The 15,465-nt window shown below is 39.3% G+C and overlaps 1 protein-coding gene across 1 annotated transcript in view; it reads right to left on the reverse strand.

Annotated features, from left to right (window-relative positions):
* WDFY4 (WDFY family member 4) overlaps positions 1-15,465 on the reverse strand; it is a 112,411-nt gene that overhangs the window by 39,325 nt on the left and 57,621 nt on the right. The window contains exons 40-45 of the mRNA XM_059477409.1: positions 9,389-9,466; positions 8,242-8,445; positions 7,311-7,362; positions 6,279-6,445; positions 2,044-2,192; positions 793-913 (exon numbers count right to left, since the gene is read on the reverse strand). Coding sequence (XP_059333392.1) covers positions 793-913; positions 2,044-2,192; positions 6,279-6,445; positions 7,311-7,362; positions 8,242-8,445; positions 9,389-9,466 — 771 coding nt within the window. The remainder of the gene's footprint in view (positions 1-792; positions 914-2,043; positions 2,193-6,278; positions 6,446-7,310; positions 7,363-8,241; positions 8,446-9,388; positions 9,467-15,465) is intronic.

Here is a 15,465-nt window from a genome sequence, read left to right on the forward strand (position 1 = left end):
CGATGGCACGTGGCCCATACATGATTCACAAATAAAATATAAAGCAGAAAGGTAATATGAGAGCAGCTATGACAATAAACACCTTTCAGCAAGCATTTGTTCTGGAGCTCAGCTTTCCAAACCAGGTCTGCTCAAGTGTTGCCATTGCAGAACTGGGCCAGTGCTCTGCTCTGGGCTGGATGATGTGCATGGACAAGGGGAGACCAGCTGAGGCACAGTCACTGCCAAAACAGCAGATCTACCTGTCCTGCAGGGAAAGCACAGGCAATCAGCTTTCCTCTTTTTCTGAAATGTTTTTTCAAAGAAGTTTTTGGCATAGAGTCCCAGCACAAGCCTGATACGGATACCTGAGTTTTCAGTTCACTAACTGAACAAAACAACCCTGGAACAACAAAAAAAGACCATGGAACAACAATAAAAAACCCTAAACTACAAAACCCCTCCAACCAATAAGCTCAGCCTTTGCCCCAGTCCCATTCAAAGACTACTCATCTCCACTTTGGGTCACACCAAAAATTTCTATTTTGTATGGTTAAAAAAACCATGCAACACTGATAGCCCAACAATTGATAAGTCAACCACTCCAGTCAGGGTGTTCAAACACTGTGGTGTGTATAGAAAAGATATTGTATTAGCAAAGGCTAATAGAGCAATGATGTGACAAAAAGCATTTTGATACTCAAGCGAAGACATATCAGCAGTCTTAGTGGAAACTGAGCAAGTGATTTTCAGTCATATGTCATTACTGCTGTTGCAGCTTTCCCTCAAATGACTGAGCATGTTAATTCCTACCTGCAGGAGAAAGCGCATCAGATGGATCTCTTTGATATCCTGATAGGAAAAACGGGAACACGTCTGGTCTCCCACAGCATGGTCTTTATGACATAAGTTGAAAATAAATGGATCACTGATTCTGGATGAGAAAAATAAATAAAAAAAAAAATTTGAAACAAAAAAAACCTGGAAAGCCCTCTTGAACATTTAAGTCCTCCTTTGAAGAAAAATAATACCAAGAGATATCAAGGTCAACTGGGACATACATAAACTGAAAACAAAGCTAAATAAATAAAGCTCAACACTAAAGGCAGATTTTCTAATAGTTACCCAAATAAAGAGCCTGTGGAGGCTAAGGGTAAGTTTGAAGTGGTTTTAGTATATGCAAGTAGGAAGACATCAATGTTTTGCACACATTGGAGACTGAGAATCAGCAAGGGAAGAAACTTGTTGGGAGAACCTGAAAGACCAAGTCAAAGGTAAGCATCATATGGACACACAGCTATTGTAAACAACAATTACTTGGAATTAATAATTAAGCAAATAATTAATTATTATTTTAGTAGTGTATATGTGTTAGAATTGCAATCAAAAGCCTAGCCCACAGAAAATCCCTTAGAAAAACAACCTAAGCTTTTATGAGATCCAGTCTGATCGATCCTCAAGTCACCTGATCAGATTGACTGATATTAGACTTCGTAAGATTTGGATGCAGAGTAGACAGGCAGTAAAAATGCTGAGCTTTTCACTGTCCCACTGGGCTTTGCACATGAGCACACAGCATGCACAAAGAGCTTGGTCTAACAGACTCATTTGCAATATTGATCACTCTCAATAAATCATGAGTCAAGAGATGATAGCAGTGTGCCAAATATTAATTACGATTCTGTCTTGGAGAAAGAAACAAAAATCTTATCAGACAATGAAGCTAAAGGCTCCTGTCCTAACTGTTCCATATGAATAAAAGATGTGAGTTACTCAGAAAGAAATTTTAACTCTATAGCATAACTGAAAACCAGCAATGTAGGTGTGAGATTGTCCAACATCTGTTGAAGATGGGTGTTCTCATGGCACCTCCAAAGCCTGTGAACAAGCATCTATGTTAGTTAAGTTAAATAGTTTTTGTAACAAATGGGAATGGTGGAAGACGACTTGCTGTGCTATTATTCTGCTTGAAATCCCCAAAAATCTGTGCAAACTCAAGGTATCCATGTGCCAGTACTGAAGTTGACCAAGCGGATCTCTGGAAGAGAGGAAAGAATGACTCACCTGGACAAGCAGTGATGAGTACAATAGACTTCCTCCTGAAGGGATAACACAAAGCACTCACAGATGTAAAAGTGCTCTTGGCCAAAGAGCAGCACCCCTTCCAGTGCTGTATGACCCCGCACAACTGCCACGGAGCACTTGAACGTCACCTAGGATGGAGACAAGCATAATAAGGCCAGGAGCTGGTAACACAGGAGACTGGGGCAGCAGGGAGCCAGAGCCAGTGATGCAGAAGAACACAAGTTTGTACCAAAACCCTGCCATATTGATTCTAGGGTTCACTGTGACAAAGTCACAAAAATCACCATATGACTGACAGAAGTCCAATCAGAATATAGGAATCTATCAATCTAATTGTCTTAAGGATTTAGATAAACATTCCAGAATATTTTTTTTTTATTTCCCTTGATATACTAAGACTCAATTTCTTGTTTTTACTCCCAAGTAAACTAATTTGGCCGTTACAATAGAGGAATTTCTAAAACACAATTTAAAAACATGGGGAGTTTTTCAACTAAGTATTTTGTTTATTATATATGCCAGTTGATAGAAAGTTCTTGGGAATTGACCAGTTTTGATAAAGAAAAGAAAGCCCTTTTTCTGGAACATTTTTTATGGCTGAGAGATGGTGCAGAAAGTAAACAAACCAATTTAGAGATCAGAAAATTGTGTGGCCTGCAGAAAATTTAAAAACTCTGATTTTAAATCAAGCAGTAGTTCATTGCAAAGAACATCTCTTACATTTAGAAGCATGGAGTTCATTATTTTTTTGCATGAGCATATTTTATGCTCATAAAATATTCTATATATACTCAGCTCCAAAAGTTACATCCACTGGTTAGTACAGTCAACTGGGATGATCAAGGTCAACTCAGTGTTGTGCCCAGTTTCAACCAAAGTTTTCAACCAGTACCTCCTCTGTTCCTAGAAAGGGGGCAGTAGCTAATCATCCATTAGGCCCAGCCTCAAAAATATTGCTCCCAAAATTTCAAAACACTAATACTACCTTACCTACTAAGAAACTGCTCACTGCTGAGCTCCTCCTCTAAATTAGCACAATCCTGATTTGCACAGGATCCAGAAATGAGAGTAGAATTTTGCAAGCTGAGTCCTTCTCAAGCTGCAAGGACCAGAGGGTGGTATTTACATAACAGGACAACTTTTCTAATTCAGAAATGTAATGCAGTGTTCCTAAGAGAACACACTGATAAGTATGAGAAGTATCACAAAATCCATTTTTCTCTTAACATTTCAATGATCTTATCTCTACTAAACTTCATAAGGACTAGGGAGGTGTATTACTTTATGGAGCATGAAAAATTGACCCAGAAATGGAATTAGTTTTACTAGATCATGTAAAGTCAATATGATAATATGTAGAGTAAGTATGGTTCTACTTCACTCTTTGCTTTTGTTCCTAAACTATTTCTGGAGTCAAATCTATGACCTTCCTTGCTGCCCCAAACTACACATGATGTAGCTAAGGTCAGCTGAAGCAGAACCACGCTGCTTCACAAGCTTTTAGTCTTTGATATTAGGATAACATAAATATTAAATTCATGAGTAAATTAATAAAATCTTCTTTCCACACTTAAATACTTTACTGAAAAGCCACTATTTTACCAACAAATGGGGTGCTTCATTTTGAAATCACTTAGTGGGCACAGGAGGTTGTTTCCCTCATTCTGGGTTTAAGGCAGAAAAAACAGCCCTGGGAGATTTCTGTGGGTAATTTTTCATGAAAACCTCTTCAATCTCTCTCGCCTCTAAATGATTTCCAAGAGGAAGGTAGCATTTTTCCATCACCTCTCCCACAGGAATGCCTGTCTCTGCAGGGATGTGCCAACCACAGAACTCTGTACTGGAGCGCCTGCCATTACGTGGTTAGAGACATGTATGCCTGCACTGAGAATACTGGGGAATTCTGCTCACATTAGCAAACCACATGGTTTCCTGAAGTAATTAAATAGGAAAAAGATTGCTTCTTCCCAAAAGGAAGGTAACTGAATATTGAAACATCAGGCAGTTGCATAAAGCAGCTCCACAGACACAAAGTTAAAATCCAGGCTTCTGAGAAGTCCACCTCACCAAACCCAGAGACGATCTGTGTGGGTATAGGAGGCACGTGGATCATGAAGGAGGTCTATAATCATTAATATGGTCTGGCACAAAAAACCACTCTGCTATTCTGCCTAAGGCAGAACCAGGGCATATTAGTAGGACTTGCTGAGGGGGTAGAGCACTTAACTTCTCTTTCACAAACCTTAAACTCTAAGCCCAAGTATTGTGTACTATCCAACCAGAAACCGTCATCAATAACAATCCCTTTCTTCAATTCTATATTATTTCTTCAAACTTATATTGTTAATTAAATCTGCATTATTTGAAATACAAGAGCCCTTCAGCTGAGTCAATTTTTTTCATTTGGAGAATGTGACTTCTATTATTGCTGATGACTAACAAAGATCTGACTGAGTTGTATTGCAGAATCTCCACCAGGACAATGCTGTACCTGCAAGTCTTGTACCTTCAGTCTTGCACTGAAACACCAAGCAGCTTGGCATTATTATAAATTAAACAAAACCTTTCATTTTCTGTCAAAACAGATCAAAACCCTGTTCACAAGCTACTAGAATCATTAATCAATGAAGTAAACATGACATAAAATAATTGAATAATTACCTTTTAAGGTATTGCCCAAAGCCCTGCATCTCTTGATTGCTCTGTTCATTCAGATGTACAAGGGAACACATTCACTCAAACTCACACACTGACACACACACACACTCTCAATGACTTTTCTGAGCAGTGCAGAAAATAAAATGGCTGCAGTTGCCTGCCTAAAGTGCAAAGAGCTCAGGAGGCAGCCACTGACAAGGCAGGACCTCTGTGCACTAAGTGAGCACAGGACAGCTAATGTCACCCCCCGCTGCCTTTGTTAATGCTTCTGTCAGCTCGGCGAGGCAGGGACTGCTGCTGGAAAAGAACACGCCTGGCATTTCTGATGGCTTCCTGCAGAGTTACATGGAGAAGAGACAGACAGCCTGAAGGCTCAAAATGAGATCAGTGCATGGAAATCAGGCCTCACATTTTCATGCCTGTCTCCTTCTGCTGGGGAGAGGTATGGGGAGGAAGGGGCAAAAGGAGGAGGGGCAGAGAAATGAATTCTGTTACAGAAACAGACTGCATCAAGAACTCTGAGAAAGTCATATTAGAGAGCACAAGTGTGACCCCTTAGCCAGTGGCAAAGCATCAAGAAAATCTGGTGATGGTATTGAGATATTTTAATAAAACAGCTATTTCTATAGCTGCGTACAACTGTCACAGCACTGTGAGGTCTGAGTTTACATACTGCAAGTATTTGGCTTCCACTATGGGATGCTAACTCCTGGGCCACTGAGGGAATGATGCCACTGAAAAAAACAGGTACACTGCAAAAAGATCAGGGAATGAGGCCAGGTTGCCAATTTAATTGATGTTGTCTCAATTAAATTGACAACATCAAAGGTGCCATCTTCCTAAGAGTCACCCTTATTTACTCCACAACTCATTTCCCCTCCCAGTGCTCCTGAACCTTAAGCCCCTTCCTAGTATTGGGAAGAAACCTTGGTGAAGGGCATCCAGTCCAGTACAAGAGCAAAGAAGGAACAGAAATGTTGTGAATAGATAACACATGATGGAAGCATCAAAGAGGAAGCATGGAAAAGTTTATAGAGGGAAGAATCTGTCCAGTACTCATGGGGAGACAGAAAGAAAGACATGTAAAAGGAGGAAGGAAACATTTTCTGGTATTCTTCAGGAACACATGTAAACACCACTGAACTAGCAAGCTATACAAAACTGGCATACTATTCCAGAGGTTAGAAATAAATTTGATGTAGGCACTGCTCTGAGCATGAGTAAAGGTTGTAGAGCAGCACAGGAATTCTCATGAGTCTCAGAATTTTCCATGTCTTAGGCAAATTCAGACAGTGTCTCAGAATATCTTGCTTGCCATGCCCAAATTTTTTCTCTTACTTCAAGGAATTAATGTTAATTGCTCTTCTAGAAAAGTCTGGAGTTCATACAGAGTCTGGAAAACTGTATTTGCTCTAAGGAAACAGAGAATAATGATGTCTACTGTAGCCTGAATCCACCTGAACCCTGAACTGAAAGGAACAGATAGGCCTCCATATCCAATTCACCCTCTAAAACGCCATGACCCCAGAGAAAATTCTCTAGTTCATCTTTACTACCTTTTCATTCTCTGCAAACTCCTGCAATATAATTTGTCTCTCCACGCACAGTTCCAAGAAGTCTTCTGAATGGAAACTTTCATGTAGAGCTGGGAAGAATGTTAACTGGTTACAATCCAATCCCTTCTGATCCATCTCCGTCTCTGCTCCATTTAACATCAGCTCTCCTATATGAGTATAAAAGAGATTGTGGTTTTAGTGGCAGCCAGATGACACCAAAAGCATTTGCAATTTAGTCTTTCACTCAATCTATTCTACTTTGGGAAATGGCATTATTTATCTCCAAAAAACAGGCAAGAGAATTAAAATCTGTGACTGCTGAAGAAGGATACACATTTCAGGGAACCAAAGACAGATACATGCAATCAGTCATAATTAATAAAAAATCCCTATATTCACAGAAGATTAGGAAATTAGGAAAAATTTTAAATGGTGGTCTTTTAGGGACATGGACTGAGCAGGATCTTAAGAAAACCCAAAGAGAGACAACCCACTTATATCTTGCCCAAGCTGTGTCCCAGGTTTTGCAAGCTCATGCAATGCATGCTGATAGAAAAGGCACAATCAGCCTTCTTATTAAGGCTTCATGCAGAAACTACATAGTGCTTCCATCTTGTGTGAAGTCTAAAACAATAAGCTCCACTCATTTATTTGCTAGGCCCTATCACAGTAAAAAGTATATATAAAAATACTGCATATTTCCAACAGCCCTTTTCCCAAGTTTGAGCAATTAGGAGCTTTCCAGGTCCCCAAAAGTGCCCAAAGCTTACACTTCAGAATAGCTTTTTTTCCTTTAGACCTTTCAGGTAGCAACAAGAGAGCAGAAAATTCTGAAGATAGTTGATATATCACCTATGAAATTTCCATCAGTTTTGTCACAGATGTTACAGTGACATTTTCACCCAGAGCACCAACAGTAAAGGGTTTTTTTCTAGATTAAATTGTGAACTAGAAATTCATACCCTAATTCCAATTATCTTTGACTGTTCAAGTCTACTGTCTTGATGATGCAATGTAGCGCTAAAAGGTTACCTGGATTCACTTCAGTAGGGGAAGTTGTTTCCCTTCTGTTTCCTAGGAGAACCTGAAAAGAGACTAGGTGTGACTAGAGTGGAACATGCAGATAGGTACCTAACTCAGAACCTTATTGACAGAGAAAAACACAGATTTAGAACTATGTTGCAAATAAATGCCTTGGAAATGGAAATAAACTCATTGGAAAGGAACAAATAACCATCACTGGACATCACTGGAAAGGAATCTAAAGAAACAAATGTAAACAAATTAAGAAAATAACTATTATCTTTCCAAAGATGATCGTACATGAACCCAGTTATAGGATAAAAATCATACTACTCAGTACACAGAAAACTGCCAGAATCCAAGCAGCACAAAAAATGTCTTAGGTATGGGAACCTTATATTAAAGTGCTTCAGCCTTTCATTGATGGAATTTGGCATTTTGACATTAAAGAAACAGAAATAGTAAGTACCCCACATTCACAGTTCAGTCTTAGCTTAAACCATCCTTATTTCCCCTTTTGGCCATTCACCACTTTTAGCAGCACTAGTAACAGGACAGTGCAGCCTTCTAACTGGACTCTGCTGCATACATTGGGAAGCACTGTATCATTGAGATACTACTAGCAGAAAAGTATGGACACCTTATACTGTCATCTGTCTAAGGAGATTTTGTACAAGAAAAGAGAAAAAAAAATTCTGTTGCTGTTAAATACATTGCAGCCTTTCTTAAGCCCAAAACCAGATCCCTTCAGTGGGTTCTCCATACATGGAGCAGCATATTTAGGAGTCAGGTGATGAGACCCAGAGGAAAGAGATGCACATATTTGTCAAAGGTTGGACTCTGCTTTTGAAGGTCTTGTCCAACCTTAATATTTCTCTAATTCTATAAAGTCACCAGCAGCTGTTACAGACACTGTGCACCTCCTGCAAAATCTTTCTACCTCACTCTTCCTTTGCATTGCTGCCACTTGGGCGTTCATGAGCTGAATCCTCCTCCTCATTCTTGAGGGCCCCTCAAAACAATCAAGCATCCATCGTGGCTCTAGGGATGATGAAGCATCTCTCCACGGGCCCCCTCTGTAGAAAAGTTGTTCCTCGAGTGTCATCCAGTCCTTGGCTGCTTTGCTGTAAGCACACTGCTGCATCTGTGGGACAGAAACACTTTGTGGTGGCTTTTGGACACTTCCCTCCTCTCAGCCACCAGTGCCACTGCCCCAGTGGTTGAGAGGGACCTACCCAGCCCAGCAGATGGGACCCTCTGCAGAGGGAGTGCTGCAGGCCTAACAAACACAAACACAAGTCCAGCTGACCACTGGAAGCGTGCTGCAGGAGGTGCTACTAGTGATAAAATAGTGATAGTCTGACTTGACAAGACAGTGACAAATAAAAGCATGTCAAAAACTTGAAAATGGCTGCTTTCATAAAATTTGCAAGTCAAAAGCAGGAGATCCACATCACAGAGGTTTTTATTCACTCCATTTGTTTTCTGGAAAACATGTGTCACAAATGGCAACAACAAGGTTCACTGAAAATAGTCTGAATGATTCAGTTGTAAGTGTACTATGCTCCCTCTGAGCAAGGCATAAACTTAATTCTTTCTACTTTGGTGTTGTGTGCAAGCAGTTAGGGAGCACTACCATATCAATTTAAAAGAAGAGAAGAGGTGAGAATTCAAAAGGGCAAAAAGTTGGTTGGTCCCTGATGGCCAAACCTGAAACAAAAACATGCCTGTGATGTTTTACTGTCTATGAGCTTGAGATATATTTAAAAAGTTTTACCGGCTACTAAAAAAAAAAAAAAAAAAAAGTCAAAGTTCTCACTTTTATTTCTGACATTGGAAGAGTTGAATAATTCATTTAAACAAAGGGGGGAAAAAAGGTCCTGAAAATAAAGTGGGGAGTCTGATTGCTGGGTGATGCTGTATCACACTTTTGCAATAATGTCAGGAAAGGAGTGTGGACTCATCAACTCTCAGCAATTCTTTAGGCACCATATTCCTCTCACTTCTAAAATTCTCATTTTCTCAGGGCAGTCCAAGAGAACCCTTTCAACAACAGAAAGCTGTTGCCCAATATTCCTGTCCTTTACCTGCACGTGGTCCTTGTACAGACAAGCATAGAGCTCCTGCCCAACTCTTCGGTACCGTTCCATACATGACACAAATCCCTAGAAGAAACATCAGAACACATTATGCCAAGGTGCTGCAGGTGTAAATCCTGCCAGGGGCAGAAGCAGGCATTAGTTGCCCTGTCTTTTACTAGAACAGTTTGGGAATATGGCATGTGTTTGCAAGTTTGATGGCTCTGCAGGCAGTGTAGAGATGAGTCAACCACCTGAGAGCAAGTTGGACATTTACACCAGGAATATAAACATGGACATCATCTTAACAAGGGTCATTAGTGGAACTACTCAGAACTTTCTCAGAAGGAGAAAGAAAACACCAAATACAATGTAAGGTTCCTCTTTTTGCAGCTGAATTAGTACTGCAAATAGCATAAATTATAATCATCTGTTATACAGACCCCAACTGAGGTAAGGATCTATAGTGAGATTGTAGGAGAGGTGAGTGCCCCCAGTGCCATATGAAGGCTGTCACCTCCAGCTGAACTTCCCTGACAAATGTGAGATTGCTGTGAGTCACAGCATGAGGCTGAACTTGCTGTAAAGTCCCAGCCTTGTACTACCTGGAGCCATGGGTCAGGCAGGTAACTTTCAAATGCTGGGACTCTGTGCCATGCTGGCAGTGGTGCCTCACAGCAAACTCCTGGCTGCTGCTTGCACTGGACTCTAATTAAGTTAACATACAGGGTCTGGGTGTTGTGCTGATTACTGCTGGCTGCCAGCCAGGTCTGTAACCCTGCTGTGAAGTCACATTTATTGGTGTTTCCCTGCAGGAAGCTCCTGTTTTACACTGATGAAAGTCATTATATTTTTGTTTGTTTAAAGCATCATTGAACCTGTAATCACAGTTGTGGCCTCACAAAACTATTCCACAATTCATATAAAACTCCCATAAAGGCTGACCTAGAAAGCAACAGCATCTCTGTGCTATTAAACCAGTCCTGTATAGAAGAAGAGCTGAGATCATGGCTCTAGATGGACTTGGGGCAAAACCATTCAGAGCAGAAAAATCAGTTCCTGCACTTTAGGTATTCAGAGGCTGTTCAAGCCAAGTCACTGCTCTACTGAAAGCTATTTCAAAGTTGCTCATAGTCTGTGTTTCGCTCATGGTCATCAGTGAGACCCCTCAGTCCAAGTCCACACTGCAGATTCTCTCTGACCCAGCTCCTAGCCCTTGGAACATATGAAGGGTCCTAAGAAGGAAAACTTCTGTTACCCACATCTGGTCAGCTGAAGACTAACCACTTTGGCTTCCAAATGAGCTATAGCTAGCCAGCTTCAACCAGATGAACATGTCCCTGCTGATCTCACAGGAAAACCATCTGGTTGTAAAGTGAAATGAACAGTTAACAAAATTGGAGATTACTATGATTAAAGGAAAAAAAAAGTCAGACAAGCCAGACCAACACACAAAAACAAAACCTGAAAGACATAACCAATAAACATGGAGAATATAGACCAGACTATTATTAACTAAGTGTTCAGTCAAAACATTTATACTGTAATGCTTAATGAATAACTAGCGCAAACAAGTTTCCAGCAAATAAACAGATTCCTACAATTAAATAATGTAGGTGCTTATGTTTTAAAAGAGCAACTCTTTATGGAGTAGATTAAATACAGCAGTGCCACAGTAAAATCTGTCTTAAATAAGAGCATGCCAGCTTTGATAATTGCTAATGTAGTGTAGCATAAGGTTTGAGTTTCATATGCAGAAAAGCAGGTGTAAATGTAAGAGCTGTAATACACATTTTTGGGAAGGGCATACTAAAGGGCCTTATTGATCAATCCTTTCCTAAAAATCTAGGAAACCATAGTAGGAAATACTAGGAAATAATGCTTTAAGTCTTTTTAATACAGATTTCTCTACTTTGCAGCCTTAGGCAATCACGTTGTAAGCAGAATCAGATCATTTTGCTGCCACATATTCCCCAGTCAATATTTAGAGCTTGCAAAGGAGATAGAATTTACAAGTTACTTTCCTATTAAAAAACCAAAACAAATCACAGACTCAAAAACTTTCTTGTCTTGCTGCATGGAGTCCTCAAATAGGAGAGAAAATTATTAACAATGAGGAAACCCAGGGTGTGAATTTTATATAATTTCTTTCAAGTAAAGCAATTGAGACACTGGCTGTAATGAGAAACAGTGGAAAAGAAAAAAAGATTGAGGTGTGACTTATAAGCTAACAAAATTCTACTGAGCTTTGGAACACCTTATGTCTTTTTTTTTTTTTAATACATATAGATCACTTAACACTTCTGCACCTCATAAATATTCAGGCATGCCGTAATACAACTGAATTTCATAATACAGAGAGCACACATACCACAGTTCTTTCCTAAAGAAACAGTATGTCACTGGGGCTCTGCACTTGGAGGCTTTCTTTGTGTGTTGTGTTACAGAACACACATGCTCACAAAAGTATGTGCCAAAACTCTCAATAAATGAAAATAAATGACAAGACAAACTAATTTTGGACTTGTAAGAGACACAAGGAAAGCCCAAATGCTCAAATCTCTTGCTGTGTCAAGTGAATTATCCTGTGGATGATAGCGACAATACCCACATACTTGTTTTGAAGCATGCCTTTTAAGTTATCTGTTGGTAAGGGCTAAAACTAGTGATTGTTCTTCTGAGCAAAATATTGCGAGTATATAAACATACATAGTAAGAGCATTAATGTAGCATCACAGCTATAACCCTTGTACTTTTGACCAGTACATCTTAGAGATATTTATGAGAGAAGACAAAGTCTTTAGTTTACAGATGGGGAAGCAAAGAAGTGAGTTTCTGGAGCATCACAGGATCATAGAATGGTTTGGGTTGGACAGGACCTTAAAGATCACCCAGTTCCGACCCCTTGCCATGGGCATTTCATTTCAGAAGAGGAAAAATTTTTCCATTACTCCCCAGGTAACAATCATCAAGCTAAGGCAGATGATGTTTTCCTTAGCAGACTAAAGAGCAGTTTATCCTAGTCCTTTCACATGCACTCTCCACACTGAGGGCTGTTTGCAGGCTCTTTTGGATCACAAAATTGTTATTGCTGTGTGGATTTTACTGTTGCTTTGCCAAAATTCATTTAGCTTTTCAACAGCCTGAGTTCCAGCAGTGAAGTGTTGCATAGAGGCTTCGTGCCTCAGCCCTCTAGGAGGCTAATGCAATGTGCCAACTGCTCCTAAGGATCATGGATGGATTCCTGGCATTGCCAGTTGGTTGGGGAATAGCAGACCTAATGAGAAAATCCTCCATATTTCAGTGCATCATAAATGTACTCACACACAGGGGTGGGCTTCAAAGGGTAAACCTAAAGTGTGGCGTGTTCATGTGATGAGACTTCCACACTGCATTTATCAGCTAAGGACAGGCAGTACAGAAGCCAGTCTACTTCTATAGCAACCATAAGTCTGTATTTGTGTGTGCATACACACAGCCCTTCACCAGATGACACTCCTGAACAGATTGTTTCCTGGGAGAACGGATAACTTGCCTCCTAATAACAAAAAAGCACAATGAGAGTAAAGGCACATTTGTTCTTTAATCCTGTCTCTGAGAATGGCTTCTGTGACTTTGGGGTAGTTCATTCAACCCCCTGAGCACTCAGTTCCCGTCCTGTTACAGAAGCATTAGGTTTTACCTCGAAAGTGAAAGGTGAAGGTCAGACTTTGGCATTGTGGGGAACAGCAGGGGAGTCTCTTGCCTTCACTTGTTCTTACTCACTGTTTTCCTATTTCTATTTAAAATGCGGAAGTCCTACAGGTGGATGTAACTTAGGGCTTTATTACACACTATTATCTAAATGCATTTGTCCAACAGCCTCCTGTTCTGGCATTTTCTGATTACATTTGAATCATGGTTTTTTTTAGGAAAACTTGCCCTTCTATTCCTTTAGCTGATGAAAAAAATCTGTAAACATCAGTATATGCTATGGGGCCAGAGTAGAGGGAAAAAAAAAATCTCTCTCCTGACCCATAAAAATAAGTTTTTCTAAAATGACTTAGATTTAAAGGTGACAAGACTACTTCTAGGTTTTAGTGGATGTAGTTCAAGCTGCTCTGCAGAAAAAGTATAAATAGAACACAGATAGACACAAGCAAACTTTAAGTTGGCTAGCAAAGATGAGAGCAACAAGAAATGAATGGTCACAGACTTCAGCAGAGGTAACAACCTATACCCTGACCTAGAAGAAACATTTAAGTCAATCTTGCAGAGATTTCTAAGACCTCCCTCATTTTTTCTGTTCTTTTATTTTTCATTTTAAATTGACACTTCAGTCTTTTGAATTCAGTCCATTTCTTTCTGAATTTTTTATAAATAAAATTTTGACTAAAAAAACAGAAGAAAACAGACCTATTTGAATCACGAAATATATAAAAAAATATTTGTCTGCGTATTCAGCAAAGAAAAGACTAATCTGTTTCAGTGGTTAGCACATGTTTCTAGGGTTTTCTGCAACCAAATAAAACTCCTCTTCCAACCACATTAACACCATTCAACTCATTTGGCATCAGCTCTGTTACATGAAAGTAAAACTCTGCAACCAGCAGCTCTTGAAAGATGAGACTTTGGTGCCAACAGCTTTAAACATGAAATTCCACTGTCTGAAATCCAATATCCAAACTTAAGCTTGACCAGACAGAATCTCTAGCTTGAAAGGCAAATGGATATTTTAAAACAATATGCAGGAGAAATAACAGGCAACATTTTTGTCCAATGTGTACTTCAATGAAGGGACTTGACTCCCACAGAAGACTACTGAGTTTAAAAACAGAGGAAAACTCCCCATGAAGAGCTATCCACAAAAAATTTGTAAGCCATATCTCTTGTGTTTCAGGTTTTGAGATGAAACTGATATCAATCAAGAAAGAAACAATTCTGCTAGGATAGGTTTCCTACTGTGCACTGGGCTATCACACCCCATCTCCTGTAGCAGCCTCTGATGAATCTTTAGGGGACAGAGGGGCCTGTGAATCTGAGCCAGCCTGAAGACTTGTATTCATCATGCAACACTGATTTTCCAATTCTCAGCTAAACACTTGCCTTCAATAAATGGAGAAATGATCCCCACTTTTCAGAAATTTCAGAAAATTCAGTGATTTGTATCACATAATATGAAATAGCTCTATATTTTATGTTTTCATGCAATTCTTATCTAACATTGACCTGTTGAATGATTTCTTTATGATCTTGTGAACAATCTGAAAATGATAAATGAGCAGTGTGTCAGATATGTGTGTAGGAGGCCATGAAAATTTCTGTGTTCAAAGTTAAAGAAACTTTTTTCAGCTCTCTACAGCATGCTATAATTTAGCTTTGAGCCAGTTATTAAACAAGACAATAATATTATAATGGAAATTGTTTAATATACATCATTAATACTAAAGTGCCTGCTTTCATTGAAGTAAAAAAAATGCGTGCTATGAGCAGTTTTGAAATGAATATTTGATTCCAAAGTTCCCTTGTGCATTTAATGGCATGCTAATTTACATTTTAATTACTTCCTAAGAAATCAAAGCATTTGTTGACAGAAGAACATAATGTCAACTTCACGGTGCACTGTTGGTGGATAGTTAATGAACTTAATTAGATAATTAGTGATGTTAATTATCCTTCTATTATGAAGATAAACATGTTACACAAATGATGCTCTTTTCAAAGAAATATCATTAAATGTTTGCTTGTTTTAACTCAGTTAACTTGAAAAGCTTGTAAAAGACCAACTGAGTGACTGGTAAGAAAAAGATTTAAGTAACATTTCTGGCTTTGCAATTACAAGTTAGGAAGTCTCTTAACCTCTTCATTCTGAAGAATGAGATTTAAAAGGGGATTAAAAAGACCTTTTCTATTTCAAGTTATATCAGTCTTTGTCATAGAGGAATGCAATTAATCAACAAAAACAGTAGAGGACAGGCACAATCAGGCCTCCTGTAAAACTGAGAAGGCTCTGCATTTCTGTAAAGAGTAACAGCTATATCTACAGTTCTCAGGCAATGTGTCTCACAGGAGCTACAAGTGTGGTGCTTGCAACCTTGCCAGGCACC

The sequence above is a fragment of the Ammospiza nelsoni genome, chromosome 8 (genome assembly GCF_027579445.1).
Source record: "Ammospiza nelsoni isolate bAmmNel1 chromosome 8, bAmmNel1.pri, whole genome shotgun sequence".
Classification (NCBI taxonomy): Eukaryota; Metazoa; Chordata; class Aves; order Passeriformes; family Passerellidae; genus Ammospiza; species Ammospiza nelsoni.